The sequence below is a fragment of the Dromaius novaehollandiae genome, chromosome 1 (assembly GCF_036370855.1).
Source record: "Dromaius novaehollandiae isolate bDroNov1 chromosome 1, bDroNov1.hap1, whole genome shotgun sequence".
In the NCBI taxonomy this organism is placed as follows: domain Eukaryota; kingdom Metazoa; phylum Chordata; class Aves; order Casuariiformes; family Dromaiidae; genus Dromaius; species Dromaius novaehollandiae.
In genome coordinates, this window is record NC_088098.1 from 102,657,819 (window position 1) to 102,681,477 (window position 23,659).

The 23,659-nt window shown below is 41.7% G+C and overlaps 1 protein-coding gene across 5 annotated transcripts in view; it reads right to left on the reverse strand.

Moving 5' to 3' along the window:
* Positions 1–324: 324 nt before the first annotated feature.
* Positions 325–23,659, reverse strand: part of POU2F1 (POU class 2 homeobox 1) — a 121,231-nt gene continuing 97,896 nt past the window's right edge. For all 5 annotated transcript variants that reach the window (XM_064522612.1, XM_064522609.1, XM_064522591.1 and 2 more), the window contains 6 exons: positions 21,426–21,571; positions 19,772–19,951; positions 17,064–17,169; positions 15,887–16,232; positions 14,954–15,042; positions 325–13,127 (listed from right to left, as the gene is read on the reverse strand). In XM_064522612.1, the coding sequence (XP_064378682.1) occupies positions 12,817–13,127; positions 14,954–15,042; positions 15,887–16,232; positions 17,064–17,169; positions 19,772–19,951; positions 21,426–21,571 (1,178 nt within the window). In that variant the 3' untranslated portion in view covers positions 325–12,816. The remainder of the gene's footprint in view (positions 13,128–14,953; positions 15,043–15,886; positions 16,233–17,063; positions 17,170–19,771; positions 19,952–21,425; positions 21,572–23,659) is intronic.

Below are 23,659 nucleotides of genomic sequence, written 5' to 3' on the forward strand. Positions count from 1 at the left end.
AAAAAGATCTCTTAATATGTACGTGAATACTGATCTCAAAAAGCATCCAACATAGCTGTTTTGGGGACACTCACCACTGGTGCAAACTGAGTCTTCTCTTTGCATTCAGGAAGCAATCAAGGCTGTTGATTTTCTTTTAGAAGAAGAGTTGATAATACAGAAGTAGTGGAACAAAAGCTTCTAGTGGAGTGCAAAAAACCTGGACTCTACTATCTTTTGACAAGACAAAAAGCATGAAAGAACAGCCTTCTGGCCCAGTTTGAGCAGTGGGAGGAAGGGGAATTACCCTTCCCCTGACACATTTAAAAATCACAAACAAGTGCATACATGTTAAAACACTTGGAAAATGGTTTAATGATGTTTACAACAGAAATGAACTGTACAATTACAGTAAGTTTAATATATATAAAAAATTACAGCAGACAAATGCATCTACACAAAATCTACCTTTTCATCCTGATTTACTGTAATCTACACAATCTCTCAATGCCTACAGCTATCTGTAGGCAACCACTGGGAAAATAATAATAATAAAGGATATCTTTAAAGAGACAGCATTTTGCCTTCCTCCTCACCCCCAGTGTGAACAGTGAGGCTTTGAAATGTGTGGGACATTCACATTTCAGTCTCAGGAAAAGCTTGTGTTTTGTTTAGGTACAGCTACTCCCATACGGCCCTTGATTTCAAGTGTTCTGCTGACCTGAAGTGTACGAATGCAGTATACGAGGAAGGGCGAGAGAAAAACAAAATTCCAAGCCAGTGTAACTAGGCAGTTGCAGAGAGCAGTTAAACAATTAGACTGAAAATTTGTCTCTTTTAGAAAAGAAGGAAAAACAGACTGCCCAGACACTGTACTCGTTCACAGATCATCATCTCTTTGAAAACTATTGCCACATTTAGAAGAAAGGGCTTGCTTTTCAAGTCCCAATTCTTCACAGAAAGGGGTAGTTTTCAAACTAATGTGTTAATTTTTTTTAAAAAATGAAATTTAAGCTATTTTTCCTCTGGCCCATCCCTTAAAAACAGTGAAGAACCCTGTACTCTGAGAAAGAGCCTCAGGTCAATGGGAAAAAAAAAGAAAAGAATATGCTGTCTCTTTAAAAAGAAAGAAAGAATCCCAGTTGGGAGCGGCCATCAGTGAAAATGCAATCCGAATTGGCAGTCTGGTGGAAATTCTTCATGGAATATTATGTACACTTTAAAAACCCTTAGTTTTTTTTATTTATGAACACCTAGGCAGTGAAAACTGTTATGTTAATACATACATAGACACACCCAAAACATACAAAAATACTATTATTTCAAACTACTAAGAATAGGACAAGTTCAGTTATCTCCATGCTATGACTTTAAGAGCATTACACTGAAACAAACAAGAATTTAAACGACAATTTTTTAATATCCCAGAAATATACCAAAATATACATCTAAGCTTTGGAATTACTGAGGTTAGACTAATGCAAGTGCTGGGTAATCGTACTTAATACACAAGTCTAAGGTTCTGCAGGAAAGAAATTATCTTTGGTATCTGCATCAGGCTAATAATATTAACATTTGGATTTTGCTTTGGGATAGAGCTTGTATGACCCTAGAACCAAACACCCCCCAATCAACTGAGATTAAAAAGATCCATGTAAAAAGTTCCTCCATTTGCAATCCCCCCCCCAAAAGTTAAAAAGTCACAGGCATCTACCTAGCATAAAAGGTTGAGAAATACAATGCATAGTTGCACAGTGGTGCTGCAAAAAGAAATGAAATATAGAAAAAAAGGAATTAGAGGAGAAATGAAAAGCTTCTTCGTCTTTCAGGGATTTCTCACAACAGGACAGCCTCTTCCAAGCAGTGACAGGGGGAGGGGGGAAGCTCAGAAGTGCACCTCAGCGTGTATTAATCAACATCACCCAGCCCCCAGAGGGTTAAAGCACCCAGCAGAGCAGCCAATCCTGCACCCATGTCTTCAGCTCCTCAACCCGCCTGCGAAGCCCCCGGCCGCCCCACCGCCCCCTCCCAGCGCCCGTACCCCAGCCTTTGCCCCACGGTGCTGCTGGCGAGCTGCTCGCCCAGATGCTCCCCGAGGCCTGGCCGGGGAAGTGCCCCCTCGCTGGGGCCGGCCGCCCCCCAGACCCTCACCCCAACCGGACCGGCCTCACAGGTGGGCTTGGTGCTGAAGACGCCCTTTGTCTTTGGTTTGTTTGTTTGTTTTGAGTTTATACAATCATTAGGAAATCTTTGGTTTTGGCTGGAAATTTTAAAAGAACAAAACAAAACAAAGAAACCGCCCCCTCCCGACTTATAGCAGCCACCGTGACCCGACAAAGCTTCTCTTTCCCAGGGGGTAGGGGAACTACATTCAACGTAAAGATGGAACGGGTTAAGGGCACAGCTTCTGGCCAGGCTGGGGAGTGGGGAAGGGATACAGGATTGTCAAATAATAAAGAAGAAAATTAAATATTCGGAGGTTTTTCCTTTTTTTTTTGGTCATGTTAATAAAAGCGAGTAGCGTGTATGCAGCACTGGGCTGAGAGAGCCTCCAGGCCCTGGAGTTCGGCATAGCCCCAGGGCAGCTCCCACAGGGTGGGAAAGGCAGTGTGGCCCTTTTACACGGAGCGGAGGGGAAGGGGCAGATATTCACAGACTACTCAAGAGGACCCCTGGTAACCAAACGAAATAAGATAAGATTGCAATTTGCCCTCACTTTGCAGTAGCTTTTAAGCAGCGACATTCAGAGGCGTTAGGGGGTCACTCCCCAGGTTGCAGGTCACGGGGTGCTATAGGCCAGAGTTCAATGGTAATCAAAGGAGAGAGGGCAGACTTGGCAACTCTGTAGGGTTTGGAGAAAGTTAAAGCAAGTTACTCAGTTACGAGTTAGAAATGAGGTATACGACAGCTCCTGTACCTGTGGTGGATAAACACCCCACACCTACTCACACCTAGCCTTAGACACTACCACAGAGGAAGGAAATGGAACAACAGCACTGGCGGGGACGAGGACGCTGCTGCGTGGATCCTTCCTACGGACCGCGGCCAAGCGAGGCACCCGCGGGCACCGGCGCTGCTCCGGGCCTCTTCCAACCACCTCCTCACAGCTCTGCAGTGATCCCTTCCTCTCCCCGCTCCAAAGGCAGGCCCAGCCCAGTTCCCCATGAATTCACAGGGAGCAGGGCTGATCTCCGGCTCTCCAGCATTGCGTTTTGCCCTCTGACTCACTCGAGTGCAGGGAGCACCGGGATCAGAGGCCAACACATGGAGAGCGAATGGGGAAAGAACTAAAGTTTCTGTCCTAACTGCCTTGTTCTCTGGACACCGTCACGGGTGCTCTCATTCTCGAATTATTTTGCAAGGGGGTGGCTTGATCTCCATGACTGAACCACTGGCATGCGGTTTCCAGTGCCTTAGGATCCCTTCTGTTAGGTAATTTCACATTTCTATAGCACCGTAGCATGCCAGCTTCATCCGCACACAACGCTATCATATTCAGAGAACAGGGCTTAAGTAGCTGCTGCTACAAAATTCAGCAAAGGTAGTATGAATCCTGAAGTTGGCCCACAACAGTCAGTTTTGGGAGGAAAGGGGAAGCTAACTTGGTAAATTAAATATTTCATGGTTGTATGCAAAGCTCTGCAGGAAAACATTCACCAGCAGACTGAAACAGTTTTAAGACAGATCAACATTTTGGTCTGAGCTACTTGACAATGTCCTGTTTGGTAGAGAGATGAAATAAGGCAGAGGGGGTGTGTTCCAGTTCTGGGGCTGAGCCTCAGCAGCCAGGAACGCCAAAGGGTATCGTCTTCCCTCGCCTCCCACAAGCTGTTTCATTTCCTTCCTCAGATTTGTTTTCCTTAAAGCACACCTTGTTTTCCACTTCTTTTGTTCCAAGTGCTCTTTTCTTTGAGAAGTCATTTCTTCAATATCCCTATTACCTACCTATAAATCTAACTAGCTCTTTGAAAAGTCACACAATATTAATACCACTTTTACATAATGTCAGAACAACAATTCTATTAGTAAAGCTTTCAGTGAAGTTCTGCAACCCGATTGGCGTCTGGAGGAAGAGAAGCTGGACGATCCGTCTATCCCCCTTCCTTCCTCCCTTTCTTCACAAGAGCTCACCAAGTTCACTGATACAACAACTCAGCCCAATAGCACAATACATGAAAATGTACAAGGCTACTTTGGGGAGTAAAGAAAGGAGTCTTCAAGGTCCCCCCACCTTTTAAGAGAAAGACCATACGCAAAGCTGTTGAACGGACTCTGACCTTGGACTACACTGCTTCCACATTCGAAGGAAAGAAACAGTTTTCCCTGACTGCATTCCAACATTAGCCCAAGACCTGCAGCACCGGGCAAGCCCCGCACGCAGTTTGTCTTCACAGAGCCAAAGCACTCTATGCAGAAAAGGTGGGAGCACCTGCAAGAGATGAGGTCCTTACAGAAAGGGACACTGACCCAAAGCTCAGAAAACCACCCAGCTTTTCCTCTTACCCGCTCTGAAAACAGCAGAGCTGACAACTTATCAGTGCCTTTGGTTCCCTACGAGGCCACTGGGAATTCTCCCTCCCCAGTGGAGTCGAGCTCCTTTAGAAACCCACCTCTCTAGATCACCACACACATGCACACCTGCGCGTGCACTCACGCGCGCACTCACACACACACACATTGCTCTTCCCCCATTCCATGAGCCTTGAAGGGAAATGAGAAGGGAGCCTTGGGGTCTGGATGAAGGGGCTGCAAAACCCTCCCAAGGTAATACTCGCTCTTTCTGCTACTCCCGCTCCAATACCAAGACATTTGCCAGGAGAACGATCCACTCCCTCTCCAAACAACCCCCCAAAGCTCCCCTCTCCCATGACTGTCTCACAGTATTTCAACCCTTCCAGGCATACCAGCCAGGTGTTAGGAGTAGGTGAGCTTCCACTTCTCTGTTTGGTTTTTCTTTCATAGTTTTTGGTCTAGACAGGATTAGCATTGCTATTAGAAAAGGAAGTGTTTAAAAAGTTTTCTACCTATTATCAAGCACTACAAGCCCTACATTCAGTAACAAGACAAGGGGGATAAAAGGAACCTGTTTCACTTTTGCTCTCCCAGATAGATTAAGATGCGACAACCATTCTTCTCCCTCCCCCAGAGTTGAACACAATGGACCCAGTTCGGCTCTGGTGCAACTCGACTGACTGAAATGGATTTACACCTAGGTTGATTCTAACCCAATACAGCCATCTTCTTTCCCCCAAGCCTCCCATATACACGTTGCCTAATCTTTACATCCCAGTGAAGGATAAGGAAAGGCCAGGAGGGAGGGAAGTGTGCGCACACTCAAAAGGACCCTGAACAGCAACCCAATCAGTAACCTGCATGCCACCACGTGCTGTGCTGCAGATTAGACCACAGATAAACCAACCAAACAACAATCCCAAACCCAGGAGCGACAAAATGTTTCCTTTGGCAAGACAGATACAAGGAAAAAAATTCATGAGCAAACATTTTCCTTCTAACACAGTCAACCCCCTTTCTCTGCCCCTCAGCATCCACCCACCCCCACCCGACCCTATAAAGTTGTAACCTATAAACAGGATCTCAAATACATACAGCATAATCATGTTTATCAATCATAATAAACATCAGTTCAACTAAACTCTACAGCTAGAATTATCTCCACTATTTATAAAGTTTGCTTTTCTCTTCTGATTTTTTCAGTTTAAAACCAGTTCTGCGACAATGCTAAGCTATGCTGAGGTATTTTATGAAGGTGCCAGAAGCCAGCTGCTACCCACGAGTATTGTTCTCAGAGCTGTACGGTGCTACCTTTCACTGAGGACAGACAGGGGGAAGGAAAAAGGAGTGAGGGGGGAGGAGAAGGGGAGGCCCAGATCACTCTAATTAAGGACTACGTTATTAGCAGTATATCACAGACACAACTAAAAACAGCCCCGAGGTAAAGCCCGGTAGTTGCTTTGCTAATAGGAAATTGGTCAGAAAAGAAGTACCTGATACATTCTACTTCCTGACCTTATTTGTCTGCTCAACTAAAAAGCATCTTCTCCCGTCTCCCATCGTAAAATTATTTGTAGTTCCAGTGCAATCTTCATAACACCCTTCTAACAGCATCCCATGGGGGTGAAGGCTCACAGCACTTACCCACTAAGAGGGTACTAGGAGAAGTGGGAGACAGATTGAATGATGACACATACACCGAAAAAAGACTAAGTCCTTTTTCATGCATTAGTCTGTTTGTTTGTAAAGATATGTAAGTACAGAATTTTCCTCTTTTCCTTGTTCTCAAGGGCTAAAACTACTTTCAGTGACATAGAAGGAACCATATCCTGTTCTGAACATGGAGTGAAAGATATGAATATTTTAGGAAATTGAAAACCATGGGTCAGTTAACAGACCTGCATTGTTTTACAGTGTCTACAATTCTACAGCCCTATGAAATCTCTCTGTATGAACTACATAAGCCTAAAAGAAAGGTATGGGTTGCAGTGCTCTTCACAGGAAGGACTCCTCTGTCAAAAATCTTTGAACTATTCCAGGAGTGTCCCCACTGGAAAGAAGGGAAAGAATTATGGGCAGCAACAGCAGTTAGATTTAACAGTTGAAGAGAGCAGAGCCTTTGCAATTACGCATCTTGAAAGCTGTATTGCTCTAGCATTTTGGAAAGGGAGGGAGAAGTAAAAAGAGGTATTGTTACAAAAATGTAAAAATTTCGAGTAGGCTACATGAAGACTGACAACCATAAATCCAGTGGGGGTCAGCAGGTTCGGTTATTCCTCTGGTAACATTCCACTGTATTCAATATTCATGTGAACATCCGACAGATGTGCCCATGCCCTGTGAACAGACATCATTTAACTGTTGGAGAGAGGGAGAACAGGAACAGTCAGGAATACTGACTCTAGTTAATACAGCTAACTTGACAATAAATTGACCTACATTTTAAACTACTGATTTAAAACCAAGTATCATCGAAAGTTTGGACTAAATACAGTATTTTGCCTGTCCCAAAACAACCTAGTGACCTCAAAAAGCTACTTGTCTCTCTCAAGAATTTCATAAAGTAAATTTTGATCTAAGAAAATAGCAATTGATTCTTCAGGTAAATCAGATTTTTTTTACTTGTGTGTCTATGGTACGGTTCCAGCTGTAACAGCGGTTCTGCTCTGTTTGCAACAAAGAAAGAGGGAACTTCTGTTTCAATCAATGTTGCGCCACAGAAATGGGCATCACAGAGTTAAGGAATTAACACTGCTGCCTCCTTCAGTAACTCAGCTGGAGAAAGGTGGGATGAGCCAAATTATACTACAAGAGGTAACACTTAAACATTAGAACAAACCAAAACATTAGGTTATGGTTCCAAGAGAAATAAGAAAAGAAATTTTCTACTACTCACTCAACTGTTGGCATGGATGTGCATGGAGAAGTTTTGCAAGCATGTTTTGCTAACAGCCATTCTCTTAATGCCTGCCTGAGCAAAACTGTTGATTTCTACACTTTTTAAGATAAAACGGAATAAATTGTCCTAAAAGATGTTGGAAAGATGCCAAAGGATCAGAAATACAATTTTTTTGACTTCATTTAATGATCACTGTAAAGTATATGAGATTAAAATAAGAAAAGGGGTAACAGTACAGGCAATGGATTGCTCTTGCCCAAGTGAAAAGCTACCCTACTATGAGAGAGCATTTGTCCTTGCGTGATAAGATCAGCAGACACTTCTGCACTGAGCTACTTCTGCTCAATGCCAGCATCCCCCTTATTAACCTAAAAGCTGCAACAAATCACAAGCTGCAACTTCAAATACATCAGAATCTATATTGTTTTCATTGAAAATCTCTTTGTCAGCCTGTTCATTTCATGATAAAATTCAGACTTGCAGCTTCTGATGTTCTAAAAGGTCTAGAATTCAAATAATCAGAATAAACGTCTTCCTCTTAACGGTCTGGCCTTTTAGTTTTCACTAGCACTCAAACAAAACTACTGAGCAGCAGCAGCACATTCCTACATGAAGATCACTAACTTTTGAGCATGTTCTCCTTGATGGTTCATCAGAGCTCATATTTTCCATTCAAGGTACTTTTGGACTTCTTGGATTTTTTCAATCTAATTTAACTTGGGTTTCAACAATTGCTTATTGATGCAGAGGACTTTAAGAAGCAGTGCAGAAATGATGCATCTTCACAAGTTACCCAAACAAAAACAAAAAAGTGAACTGAAGTGACACTAGCCTATGAGCCAGACAAAAATCTCTTTAAAATGAAGTACTTGCACAAAAGCACGAAACAATCATGCTATCCTGGCAACAATTTTTTTGAGTGTATGCACATACACAGCATCCCATAGGTACATGATAAAATGTACTTATACTGACACATAATGCACAATAATTCAGAAACAAAAGAAATCCTCCAAAGGAGATTTACGTAGACAAATGTGACTCTTGTAAGCAGTCATATCTGTCCGTACCTTCTATGATCAGTTCATGAATCCTTGTGACTACAGACTGAGTGAACTCTCAGGGGTTCAGCTCTCCTAAAGCCAAACAGGAATAAATTTTTGTAATATGACAAAAATTTTCATGACCAGCCTACAATGTCTCATCCTGAAGGCATTTCCTAAATTGTTTCTCTAGACCTTTAGGGGATATCTGTATCTGTATCTTCATAAATTCTTTTTCTCTCTTTTTTTTTAAAAATCGTTCTTGGCAACAATGAGAGCTTCTTGCCTTCTCTTTTTCTGCATACACCCTTTGGCACGTTTGCAGCGATGAAATGCAACCCACACATCTGTAAATAAGGAGACTTGGTGCTCTGAAGAGAAATGCTATTACCTTTCCTAATGTGCTAGGAAATTTCTTTTGGTCCTGGCTGACAAAGCATTATCAATATAGGAGTCTCAGTGTACAGCTAGGAGACTGTCTGGAAATTAATTTTCTCAGAGAAAACCTTCCCCTAAAAGGAATATTAAGGAATTAAGACTTCTAGTGTGTAATAGAAAATCACCTTTGTTCAAACATATAAACCCTCTGAAACTGGAATCAGAGGGGTAACTTAGTCTCTTTGGAAGAAACAAGTGCCGTGGGTCTGTTGGCAAGTTTGCGACCTCTCCTGGGACAGTAACTCTCCAGTCTTAAATGCTCAAGAACTCAGGCAAAGGTCTGTATTTACTAGCTCTGTATTTGCTGTTGTCTCTTTTCAGACGCCTCAATTTATGCTGACAGCATGATTATGATTTAAAACAGAAGCTTCTGCTAAATTCTAGTACTTGATCGCATATTCCTTTCATGCTCTGCAATAATGTACGTACTGTAACTAGGCAGAGGTGTGCCTGCTGCCCACCTCATTTTTGTCCTCTACCTAAACTCTGGAAGCTGCCAGCATCCATGAGCCAAAACACTGATGTGGATGAAAGCAGGCTCCAGGAGCTACGGTCAGTCACTGGGATGTTTTAGGACAGCAAAGGAGAGCACACTGGCACTGAAACAAAGCGTGCTGGTGACTGAACCCATGGGATGTGCGCTGTTTGGGTATTCCAAGGAAAATCAAGCCCTTTCCAGATATGTGGCTATTATGAGTTTCCAGTTTCTCTCTGAAAGGTGTGCTAAGAAATTCTCTGGAATCTGGGCCCCAGAGAGGGTGTCAGGGTAAAGAGAAGGAGGGAAAGGGGGTATAAGGTGCTCACACCAAAGCCATGTGACCAATACAAAGGTAGTCAGGAAAAAAAGCAGATTTTTATAATAAATAAACCATCCAAGCTGCATTAGTGTTCCAGATATGTACTCAACAAGACCCTCTCCCAACCACAAACCAGCAAGAATGGGACATGAAAACTCATTCAGACAGCTAACGGCACAGTCTCTTCGAACACTGGAGAGAGGATTTTATGCTGATTTAAGGCCCACCTTTTTCTTTGTGTTTCCTAGATATGCAAGGGCCACGCCCCCCCCCCCCCCCACCCTACCACAAATCTGTTAGGGATTAGAGGATACACTGGAAAAAAGACCAGTAGTATTCCCCCTTTAACAAAAAGCTTCCTGATAAATCATATTTTTGCACAGGTGTGAAAGTAAGTAGGAACTTTCAGACTCAAAAATGAACATTATAGCTGCAGTTTTCCCCATCCTCTTACTTCACTGAACACAAGTCCCATGGGACTTGCATCCCTTTGGTAGAAACTGTAGTCCATGCTAGGGCCTCCAGATCAACATAGTGGGTACCAGCATCTCCTCTTCCACTTCTTCCCTACCTCCCTGAAGCTCACCCAGCTATACGTTTTACTGCTCTGAAGCTGTTACTGTCGGTAATTTACACATACGCAGTATTATGCATAGCCCTAAAGATCTTCTGCGCAGCCTGAGGTCATAGAAACATCAGGCACATCAAAAATATCTAGATTTATCCATACTGGTGGGATGAGGGTGGGACCTGTTGGATTTAATAATCCCCTGACATTGCCATTCTATTTACACATCAAACAAAAGAAAACAAATTAAAATCAAGTTAAGAGTCTGCCCCAAGGATAATACAAATTACCAACCAAAAAAAAGGTTAAAAACAAGCAGCAACTTTTATATAAAATTAATAAAAACAAAAGACAAATGAAAAAGAAATTGTCAGTAGCATCTATCGCCTCTCTGCATCTGAACTGCACTTACACAAACTAGTCCATTAGTACAGCAGCTTGCTAGAAATTGACTTTGGTTCAAGCTTAGTTTTAAAAAAATAAAACATAAAAAAATCAAAAACACATTAGAAACGGTGGACGGACATTTGTTAGTTTCCCTGCTTGCAGTTCACTAGTTTTGAAGTTTTAGGGATAATTAAGTATTCAGTAAAACAGGAAGGTGGAGAGTTAGAGATGAACAGAGCAAAAACATGGGTAAGGGGGGAAAAAAGAGATAAGGGATTCTGCCACTTGAGTGCAAACACAAATCCCACATGCTCCGGTCACAAACCAAAGCATATGTAGAGTTTAAAGTTGCTGCCTTCTGGATCTTGGGCGAGAAACCCCAAGATCCCCCTGAATCATCAACAAAATGAACATAGCTGCATTAGCTCATTATTTCAGAACACTCTGGTGACAAAAAGGTGGGGAAGGGACTCTTCTAATACCCTTGCTAGCTAAAAGTAATTTAGTTTTATACACATGGCAGAAACCTTTAAATCCATCAGGAATGGAAAGCTCAAGGTGAACTGCATTGCAGTGATCCAGTCTTCTCTTTTTTAAAAAAATCTTTTTTTGGTTCAGATACTAGATTGTATATTTAAGAATATACAGATCTAACTTCTGTACAGTCCATTATTCTTCCTCATCCACGTAAATATTCTTTGCTACATGGATCAGAACCAACCTTGAAAAGATAGTTACAGTGGCAGGCGAGCCCCGACTGCCTGGTCAGAGACGCTTATTGTCATTTTTACATAGCTAGCAACATCACAGCTCAGAGACTACACGAGATCACCAAGGTATGTGCAAAGCCCCAGAGTCAACTAGATTGTGTTAGCATAAAAGATGGTAGCTTCTGTTCCGAAAGTTTGGGCTTCTGTGTTTTGCAGGCAGAAGCACTTTTTTAGCAGGAAGTTATTCCAAACACAATGTTGGAAACATCAGAAATAACTGAAAAGGAATATTGCTGTGATTAGGGACAGTCCGACCTTTTGACATCCTGCACTAGTTCACCTGACAGCAATCTAGGACTGTAAACGCTGTTTTACTTACAGCCAATCAGCTTGGGTAACCGAACATTTTCTAAATATTTGTGTATGTTTGCGACCGCAAAATCAAATCAGCAGAACAAAAGAGCCATCAGTATGCCACACAATCTAGACTCAGGAGGCCAAATCCCACTCTCTGAAGTATAAAGGAACCATGCAAACAAAGCCAAGAGCAGAATTTGGCCAGTTAATCTAGGTAACCAAGTGGAGGAGAACTGCAGATCAGAACGAATTCCTATCTCTGCTTAAAAAGCTTAAGTCAGCCTGGAAGTTTGCACGCAATGATCTCTACTGCTACGCTGAGCTTCCTGCGCAAGAGATGAAAATGCCTTCTTCTGACCCCTCTAAGTAACCATCGGACAAATTCAAGGATGAGGAAACTGCTCAGAACATTCCCAGAAGATGAGGACAGAAAGTCTATTTGTGCTCCATTCTTCCTCTCCACCCTCCCACCCTCCCCCCATGGCATGGGAGCTCGCTGAAAATAATCCAGGAGCAAAAGACAAATGCGTCCAAACTATATATATAAAAATAATAATAATAATAATAATCATAATAATAATAGAGATACACCAGTAATACAGGCCTGCCTAAATTGTACCAGTTAAGAAAGGAACCCCCAACACGATTGATACGATTATAAACACCTTGTATGACATAATGGCCTGTACAACAGACCTATAAAATGATAATTAAAAAAGAAAGATATTTAGACCAAAAAGAAACAAGAAATCCCCTTCCTATGTTTGAGTTGATAACCCACCTTAACTTGTCATTGTGACTGCTGGAAATGATAAGTAGTCCTTTCACTTTTTTTGTTTTTTTTTTGTTTTTTTGTTTTTTGTTTTTTTTACATTTTTGGTTAGAAAGTTCTCCGATCCATGAAGCGATCCTGAAAAGACAGTGTTTATTATAAAATTAGGCAAATGTCTGTCCCAGCTTTAAATCCTTCCTGTTTTGCTTTTGTTTTTTATATTTTTCCTTCTCTCCCTTGTCCCCAGCAACACGGCGAGAGGATGCCAATCACATTTTTCAGTTTATAAACCCCGCTGGCAGCCAATCCCACCGCACAGTGAAACAGGCTGCTGGCAGCACAGCTCAGCCCAGCTCACTGTGCCTTGGAGGCAGTAGTGGTGGTGGACGTGGCCCCGCTCGCAGAGGCCACCGTGAGGAGAGAGTTCTGGATGGACTCGGCTGAGGTGGAGGTGGCGTGAAGGCTGGCGACTGGTCCAGAGGCCCCTGCGGAGGCTGCAGCTGCAGAGACCAAGCTAACCGGGTTGCTGGTGAGCAGAGAAAGGTTCTGAGGGTTCAGGAACAGAGGGGCAGTTACGATGTTAGGAGTACCTCCAGCATTGGCAAACACCAAGTTCCCAGTTGCATCCAGTGATGTTATTGGAAGAGAGCCACCAGATGCAAGAGCTAAAAAAGGGAAAATTAAGTAGGGCGGAGAAAACATTAGCAGTAAGCAATAATGCAAAAATGTGCTTACATGCAACAGGTCTCTGCGCTTTCCTCCTCTCACAGGAGCGCTTTCTACACCACTAATGATAGTTTCTCTTACTTCAAGCATGCGTAAAAAGATTAAAAACCAGTTTATTTTGCTATCTGAAGCTAGTCAGAGCTGCCACAGATAAAAGGTACCTTCACTATCTCAACAACTAGGGAAGAAAGATTTTTCTGCAGTGCAATTTACCTCTCTCCGACAAACTTCCCTGCACATACAGAATCTGCAGTTTCGTTAGCTAGACAGTGTCACATAAGAGGGCTTCCATTGGGAAGTAATATTTTAATGGATTATAGGCAAACATGGACAGGAATGCCTGTTTTATACAGAACCCTGACTCTCTTTTCTTTATGCATTGGCAAAGAGACTGTCATGGCATCTTGAAAAACTCAGCTCTACAGTAAACACATGCTGTCAACCAAGGACTCAACTCGGTAACCATGTAAGTGCATGACATTAATTCAACTATGCAGTACCTCAGGCCCATGAAGTGATACTATATATATCCAAAATAAGTGGCTGGCAAAAGCTCAGTACATACAGCTAAGCACACAGGATACAAATTTTGTAAAATTAAAAAAATTCTAATGATCCTACCCAAGAATTAAATTACAGGTATATGGTTGGATGTTTTCAAAGCTTAAAAACCATAATGGGCCTTTCTCCACCATCACAGGTGCCCTCCGCCGATCTGTCATCTCATAATAGGTACCTGCATTTTTTTTTTAAACTATTCCTCTTTATACAGAGTGGACAAGACCCTGCAGATACTAAAATGGCTCTGTGGTCTTTTTCTATACTAATGTCATCATGCTTTCCTTCAATACTTTAAGAGTAATGGTGGTCTACGTTTTCTGCCACGGAAAACCTGTACACTCAGGTAACCTGTACTGCGAAGGGACAGAATGTGCATTCACATGAAGTGACCGCTATCATAAGATGAAGAAGGTCATGTAACCTTGAGCATAGCATTTTCACTGCTGACATGTAATCACTGTTAGAATTTACTCTCACGGGTCTACAGGGTTCAGTCTGCCATGGGTTATGATCTCCTAAATTTATCTGTGACACTTTCCAGAACAGCTCCTTCTTCTACCCTGGAAACAAGATTTGTTAAACTATTTGTGTGTATTTGAACACATAAGGCTGTATGGCACTTCCAAAGTAAATCTTCAGACCTCTGTGTAAGGATGTATGGATTTAAAGTTGTGCATAAGGTTTACATAAGGAGAGGTTTTTCTTTTTTTTTTCCTTTTCTTTTCTTTTTTCTTTCTTTTTCTTTTCTTTCTTTCTTTTTTTTTTTTAAGACATATGAGTAGAAGGATCCAGGATCAAGTTTTACTCTGAACTTTCCTGCTACAGTCCTCAGAACTATGCAACTCTGCTCAAGCTTATGCTGAAAGAGCTGTGAAAAGCAGATCTCTAACCTGTTGGAGGTGTATGTGTCTCTATGCCTATGGAAGGAGAATAACAAAATTAATGCCAGATCACATTCTGCATCTTAAAGGCCTCCTGTAAATTTCTGTGAGATCACACACAGTTCTAATCCTCTTTCTAAAGTTGGACTTGCTCTTAACTCTATGATACATAAAATGTGTTTGTGCATTTAAATTTTGTAAAAGCTTGACTCTTAAAACACTTATGTCCACTGCTGAAAAGTCAGTGTTCTTTTTCGGTAGAGAAAGATGAAACACAAACTGAAGTTATAAGACAGAGACGTGTTAAAAGGAACACTACTGACCTTGAATAGTTGCCAGCGTACTGTTGCTCATCAGGGCCGGGCTGAGAGCACCACCTAATGTCCCTGGATTGAGACTAAGTAAGGCACCTCTGCAGTAAGCAAGATAGTGGGAGAGGAAGCAAAGACATGGAGAAGGAGTGTTACTTTTAGAAGGTGGTCACTGTTCAGAAGTACACTGTCATATAAATAAACAAACAGATAAATAATCAGAGAGTGGGGCCTGATATTCATTTCAGTTTATTCTAATTTCTTCTGCATGACATCTTGAGCAGAGTCTTCACAGCTGTCTTTCAGCTGTGTGGCTAGCAAGGTATCTGAAGTACAGGCACTCAAACTGCATGAGCTGTATTGATTTTTGCTGTAAAATATTCTTGTAATGCATTTTGGGGAAACTGCCACTTGTTAGAGAGCGATCCCACATTCTGACAAGAAAGTAGTAAATCAAGAGGAACTAAACAAAAAGTAAGTCATCTCTCAGAGCAACATTTTTAAAACTAAAAACCTCAATAATATATAGTCATGCATCTTTTACAGCTTGTGGATCATGATGGAGATCAATGGTGAAATAAACACAGAGATGTGAAGTGAGTCTATGCTAGCTCACAATTTTTATTAGTAGAACAATTGATTCTATGGTTCATTGGTAAGTTGCAGCTCTTAAGTCAAGCTCTGCAATGGGATGGATGACTTATCAAATCACAACATCGCTGCAACACAGTTTTCTCATCTGTCAAATGAAAATAATATTTGTTTACCTTTATGGGTATGGCAAAGTCTGCCACCTGCAAGTAAACCCTCAGAATATGAGATGAAAGATGCCTGGATTGTCAAGTGAGCTACCAGGAAATAGTGCTAAGTAAAAGTCCATCCTAATTTACCTAGGACTTCCCTTCTCCACTGTCACTGAACCTGTTGTGAAAAATTCATCCTTACCCAGCTGCAAACTGCGAGGATGCCATCAAGCCTGGGTTTAGTCCTGCTGCAGCAGCCATGGCAGCAAGACTTGCATTTGCAGGCAACTGTGCAGCTCCTTGTAATGCGGCTGCTGCCGCTGTTTGCAACCCTGATGCCGTTACCATCACCTGGCTGGTCCCAAGAGGGGAGGACAAGGGAGTGGAGGTTGTCTGTGTTGTGCTGGTCTCACTGGCACTGGATGCCTCTGAAGTGGAGGCTGAGGCAGAAGGGGAAGGACTCAGGGAAGGTGATGTCACTGCTGAAGAAGCTGGAGGTGCTGTTGAAATCACTGTTGCTGTGTTGTTGGAGGTGGTTTCTGTTGTGCCTAGAAGATTGATTCTGGTTACACCAGTACAAAACACAGACATGACTGAACAGAAACCACTACCCACCTGAACTGAACTGCACATCCAACAGAAAGGGAGACAAACATACATTTCTCTGGGACCAAGAAGCACTGTGAGTCCAAACGAGAAGGAATGCTGAGTTTGGCTCTCAGGCTGCAACTAAATGACTGAGGAGCTCTAGAAGCTAGCAGTGCAAAGTAGCATCTTTCACTTCGGCATTACCTGTGATTTTATCCCCAGAAAAGTCAGCTGAATTGTCACAAAGATTGAAGTTTCATGGTGGAGTAACAAGTAACAATGAAAAGGATGTATTGGGATACTAGTGTGACTAATACTGAATTCCTCTTTTAAACCTCTAAAAGGTCAAATGGTAGAGGTTAATGTGGGGTGAGAAAAATCACCCCAGGAGCTTTTTAGAAGTTGAGAGAAGAAAAATGCTTGGAACCTATGTACAAAGCAACAGTCACAATATCTCAAAGATTCTTTTGTGATCATTAAAACACTTTTCTTCCCTATTTTCCAGTTTCAGCCACAAAGATTACAGATATCCATCTAAAATGTCTTCACATCTCATTATACATAGCATACAGCAAAACCAAATACCCACTTTATATAAAACTTAGACAGCAGAACCCGGAGAGTCCTAAATTTATCTTGAATAATAACTTGTAACAAAGGCCATTAGAAATCCAGCAAAATCTTGTTCGCCATAAAATTTTTATTACTTGTTTGACATAGCAATTTACTCGACAACTAAGGATAAGTGAGTTGTGAAGAAACTGAAATCACTGTTGTGGCTTGTATCTTACCTGTGACTGACAGACTAGTTACAGCAGCACTGGTCAGAGGGAGCACAGGGTTGACAGTCAGGGTAGTAGCTGCACTGCTAGTCACAAGGCTTGGTGTGGTTGCCACCTGGAGGTCAAAACAGAATATAACTGCTCAACTGTTAAACAGAAAAAGAGTTAGCTACTAGACTTTGATTTTTTTCTTCCCATTCTCAACTGAAGAAGATATTGGGGAAGACACTGCATATAAATTGCATTTTTTTTAATAATTCCATTAGGTTAGCCTTCAACAGACCAAGCATAGTACCTTCTCTAATTACCAGCATCACCTCTCTTTTTGATCATTCAATATTTGAAGGGAAGCATACCCATTACACCTACAGTCTTATAATGGCATGATGCCGCCTGCTTCTCCCCCTGCTGAAGTCAGCATCTTAACGGTCACTCTTATAGAAAGAGTTATAATATATATTATTCCTGTATGCTTCTTTCTCGTGTAAGCGTCTTTCCAGCTCCAGATCTCTCTTTCTCTGATTAAATTGTTTAGGTACCATAGCATATCCAAACGTATTTAGGGTAATGTGTCCTACACTATTTCATTTTTACTCAACCAAACTATGATCTCCAATTTGGCAAGTTTCCTTGTGCCAGAGGAAGGATCTCTGAATTTAAAAACATTCATACAACATTAGCTAATTTTACTTGTGGACAGCTTAGGACAAAAACAAGCTACAAATAAACTGAAGATGTTTCAGGAAAAAAGAAGAAACACCAAAGAATTTAAGGCTGGAGGAACTGGCTTATGAGGGAAAAATAAATATGAGCAGAGAAAGAATTTTTTTCTGGACCAGAAATGGTGTCCGACTGTAATATTTGAAGGCTGTTATACATCAATGGGAGAAATGAATCCTTTAGGATTGCCCAAGAGAACATATCTAAGAATATAGGCTAAAACCTTCCTCCCATTCCCCTCTCTTACCTTAAGTTTATTATCAGAGAAATCTCTCTCACGCTGCTTATCCTCTTATAGGAAGTCAACTGCTTCATACATTTTAAACAAAGCTGGGGCAACTGGGACAGATCTAAAAGCTTTCTGTCCATCTCAAATAGTCTATGAAATAAAGAAAAGCTAGATGCATAGTACACTTCCAACTAATGCAGCCTACTATGAACGCATCACGTGTGTCATCTGTCCCTACAATAGTTAAGGCCAATGTCACAGTCCACACTTCAGAGCAGTGAACAACCTGAGATTAATACAGCTAACCGTGTGGTTACAGTGACTGACTTAAGCCAATCCAGCAGTGGGCTGCCATTAAAGGAGCCTTCCCCTCCAATCCTGCCTCAGAGCTCTAGCGTTTGTGCAGCCAGGGTGCACACCAAAAAGTGATCATTGTACGTTGCACGCTTAATTTTCAGTCACACGAGTAAACAGAGCCCAATCATCCTATGGACACACCACCTCTAGAGCTGACACAAGGAATCAATAAAGCACATAGCTTTGTTGTGAAGGTGGGGAAGGGGCTGGAACACCCGTTTGGGTGGTTGCATGGTCTTAGGGAAGCTTACGATGAAAATGTTTTAGTGAAACATCATTGAAAGAACAGAGACTTGTGGTTAATTTCTCATATACAATGGTAGTTTATCATAAAAGAGTAAAAGTTCTTTTATGCAGGTAAGTTTTCCTAAGTTGCAGTCTGAGGAAACTTGCACAGTAACTAAAAGCTATCACATATCTCACTATGCTCTGCTTTGGTAGCAAGGCATGTAACCTTGCTTTCTAATAAAAAAAAGAAAAAAAAAAGACTAAGTACATTTAATACATCCCTTCCCCTGAAACAAAAAGTTGCATGCACACATCCTGAGACAAGGATGAGGGAAAAGAATGACATGTCACCAAAACTAATGATTTAATGAAGTACTGAAAGATATTAGCTACTAAAGTGATGAGGGTGGAATAAATAGTACAAAAGGAAAGCTACAGGCTACATAAATTCCACCACACTCCTATTAGCATAGCTACTATGAAATCTAATAGCTACTGTTTCTATTTATGAAAACAGACCTCCATGGACATTGGTAGCAAAGGAGTTGAAGCAACCTTGATGCATGTGTTTTGTTACTCTTACTTTCATGAAGTTTGTGTTTACCTGAGGCAAATACAAGTTCGGGAAATTAATTACATGAATATCAGCTGAATTGTTCCTTTGTTCCATTCCTGTTTTGATAGAAATCACTCCTGGCTAAAAGTGACACAACACTATCACTAGATTTATGTGACTTAAACTCCAAATGATATTTTTACTGCTGATAATCTCTTTATCAGTGCAGCTAAGAACAAGATGGGAGGGGTAGAGCAGTTAAGCATTTTTTTATTATTTTACAAAAAAAGTTTGGGCAAAGAGGCAATCCAGACATAAACAGCAGTTATGATCTTCTGGCATATTTCCAAAGCAATAACCCTGACTACAAATTTGCTAGTCGGAATATTTACTCAAGAGCTGGCTAAATAAAACAACCCAACTGAAAGCCGAACTAGTGCCTGATTTGTAAACATTATCTCTTTCATAGTGCACAAGTAAGATATTTAAAATGCCAATATAACACAGAGAAAACTTGTGAGTACAAGTCTGCTGTACAAAGAAGGGTGTAGCGTGTGCAACTTCTGCAAAGAGCAGAGTACAACTACCTTTTCCAGTGAGCTGAGCCACCAGAGTCTTGATTCTTACCAGTGAGGTTGGGCAAGGGAAAATTGCTTTGATGGGCGAGCTGCTGGTTCCACCACTGCTGGGTGGGTTGATCCTTTTCTCCTTCTGGCGCCGGTTACAGAACCAAACGCGGATCACCTCCTTCTCCATGTTTAGCTGGTCAGCTATCATGGTGATCTCCTCCGAGGTAGGCTTTTGGTTCTGAGAGAAAGAGATGATACTTGAAAAGCTGTGAAATTACCTTCTGAAGTTTTACTTTATAGCACATGGCTGGAAGGAGCCTTTCTGATTTATCAAAGGAGACGGACTGCATAGAGAAGCAGGATTTGGTCAGCTTGATGCTTCAGAGACTTCAAAGGCCATTCAAACAATCCTTTCATCCCAGATAAACTCCTCTTCCTGGGTAAAGTTCCAGGTTTCAAGATGTCTGGCGCTTTATAGACAAGGCATCCTTTTGTCAATTTGGTTGAAAATTTTCAAGATTATTAAACTGAAAACCTACAATCCTCCCCAATTATGTCTCCTTCCAAGCTCCTTCTCCAAACTCTCTCACTTCACAGGGAATAAGCCTTTTCTTTCCAATGTCTTCTTGCAATTTGCCTTAGACTTTCCCAACATGAGCGCTACTGAATGTGGATGGCATCCGCAGGGTTTCCTAGGGAAATAACCTTTCTGTAATCAAGCTCCGATTCATTTGGTGAGCCAGGTGTCAAAGCTAGTTAAGATGACCATGTCCTTTAGGTGAACTTTGACCAGCTCTCATGTAAATTTGAGATATCAGAAATTTCAGTAATTTATATGAAGTCCCATCAATGTAAAGCTCTACTCTATATCTATACTGAAGTGCAGATATGCCTTCATGCCAACAAAGACTTCGCCTCCACTAGGCAGAAATCTTGATAGGCACTTTATATCTAAACCTGGTCAGTGGTACACCAGGCATAGATCATAACAGGCAATTCTGCCCTCTGTTTTCCTAGTTACAGGAACATTACTACCAACAGCAAGCTGTGTTCACTGCAGATGGGTGATGAAGACTGAGCTCACATGCTTCTTTTTGAGAGAAGAGATCTGACTTTTGAGTTAATCCCTCAAGGAATTCTAGACCTTGATAAGGATATCTTTCTTTTAGTATCTCCTGAAAAGGAGGAGGAAAAGAGATTAACTACAGCGGCGGCCATATGAACCTCAAATCGTCCTGATCTATAGCACAAGACAGGTAGGTTGAGGGGGCTAACTAGAGAGGCTACCTGCACATATAGCTGCAAAAAACACCTTACAAGAGTAACATAAGGCCAGCTAAGACCTCACACTGTGTATGTTTAGACTGTCACCCATCCCATTTATCCATCTTCAGAAAGGGTACTCTTTTTTTCCTTCTTCTTTTGGATGTGCATAACGTCAAACTTTGATCTATTGCTCAGTAACTTGGAACACAAAACCACAGAGACAATGAATTGCAAGAACCAGTGAGTTGTTGTGGGGGGGGGGGGGTTGTTTTTATTAAAATGAAGTCGATACTGATTGTGTGCTTCTTAGCACGGTCTTTATATTCACCTTCTTTAGTACAAGCATTTTCCTAAATAGCATAGCAACAGTTTTGTTCTAGGAGATAGGATGTCAAACAAAGCTTCTTCATTTCTTTATAGTTGAGCAGAGCAACAGGATCACTGACCTCCAGGAAACTCTTCTCTAAGGCCACACGTATGTTGGTCTCTATGCTGGTGCGTTTCTTCCTCCTGCGGTTCAAGCCTTCAATCCCCAGCCCTGGAGAATTCAGGGCACTTGGGCTGGAGAGAGTTGAATCAGATGAGAGGTTTTCTGAAAGAGTAAAATAACACAAATCAGGAGATTTTGTTTGAAGGCAGTGAAGTGGAATGCAAGTGTTCACCTCTGCAAGGGATGTTAAAACACAGTCTGTATCTACCCCAGATATATACAAAATTCTGAAGCCCACACATATTGATTCTTGTTATAGTTGAAACTTGAAACTTAAAAGCTACAAGGAAGCCCAGAGGTCATCTCTGCTCCTGAATTCTGCCACAACATCATTTCTATCATACTTCTAACAAAGTTTATTTCATTCTTACCTCATGCCACCTCACACTCATTTACTGCAAAACACAGTGTAAACAACAAAAGCAGTGCCTGATTTCCATGAGCCACAGCTATAAACCACAGACAATTATAACAAATCTGAGCAGCCTGGAATCTCTTTTACCTGCTCTGACAGAAGAGGCAGCTTATAGACAGCTTCACAACATTCAGCCTCGCCACTCCAGAATTCTTGGTGGATACTCAGTGCTAGGCACCTCTGCTGAACCACCTACAGAGACTGCAGCTCCTCCTCCTTAGCTGCAGCAAGTCTCTAGCGGTAAACCCCAATCCTATCTTTCCTGGCTCCACAGAAGAGCAAAGAGAGGATGCATTTTAATCCACTTTCTAGAAGAAGGTGTAGAACAAGCTACAGCCAGGTTGCAACATGGAATTTAAAAACAAAATGATTAATTATGGCTGCAGAACACTGCAGACCCCTCGATGTATGAGGATTCGGGGGCGATTATTAAGTGTCACAGTTCACAGTGCTCAGGACCATTCTCATAGGCTCATATGAGCAAGTACATTCAAGTCATTATCTTCTAGATTACATATTTTTCAACAATGGCACCCATAAACTTGCTGGATCCCCACTCCACCCCAAAAAACCCGCACAGAACAAGCTGAGTTCCATAACAGCAAACAGTACTGCAACACTGCGATGTAACATAACAAAAGGGGTCACTGGTATGTCTTTCCCACCTGCTTTTACCTAAAAGTTATTGAATGGAAATTAAGACATCACGAATCTTTCTTCCAAAGATTTTCATGACAGTAAATCAGACTCAAAGACAATGATTCCCAGCTTCCAGGCTGTGAGGGACCCTGATGCTGTTTATGGTCCTTATCTTCATTTTCCAGATAAAATTATTTCTTCAAGCAGCTGGAAAAGCCAATTATAGCATTCTTTGCCACACTGTACTAGCCCAGCATTGCTGTAAGGTTTGGGGACCTCTGTCTTGTGGATTAGATCACTCAGTGAGAAGATCTTGACATTTGCTATCACAGATCCAGATTACCTAAGGATAGCCCTTGTCAGCACATGAGAATGACCCTTCCTTGTTTCAACACTACATTCAATTACTTTCAAAATTTCAAGGAATACTGTAGGCATCAGTGTAGAGCTCTATTCATTTTTGGTAAAAATAGGAATGCACACACTGTCCCACATTGTCCCTGCCACCTGTTTAGCAGATTCATCAGCTTTATACTATGTACAGTTGTATACTTAGGAGAAAAAACCCATCTGACAGCACTCTTAGACACTTTCTATCCTAATACCCAGCACCACTGTCCAAGCTCCTTTTGCTAATGCAAAAACAGAACGCTAAAACATTGGCATCATGAATGACTTATCTCCCAGGAAAAAATAATGCTGGAAGAAAAAAACCAAAACCTAACCCACACTGAACTCTTGGTATGGGGGAGAAAGAGAGTGTTTACACGGACTCTTGGAGAGAGGTGAAAAGAACACACACAGGGCATGTGGGAAGAGATGAATGCAATAAGCTCTGCTTACTGAAACAACAAACCATGCAACCCTCTCTCAGCTACACATCTGAAAAAGAAAGCTAGAAGAGGATTAGAAGTTACATGCATTAACATACATGAAGGAGGAAAACCATGACACACATTACACCTCACCCCATGCAATGATTCAGCTGACTGCAGAACATGGTTCTAGAACTTCACATTGAAACTATTTCAGATAAATATGGACACCTGAATGGGGAAGTATGGACACTTATCCCTACGCCCATATTTGTCCCATGGACAGTTACAGAGATCGGTGGCTTCATAAAACCATAAGGG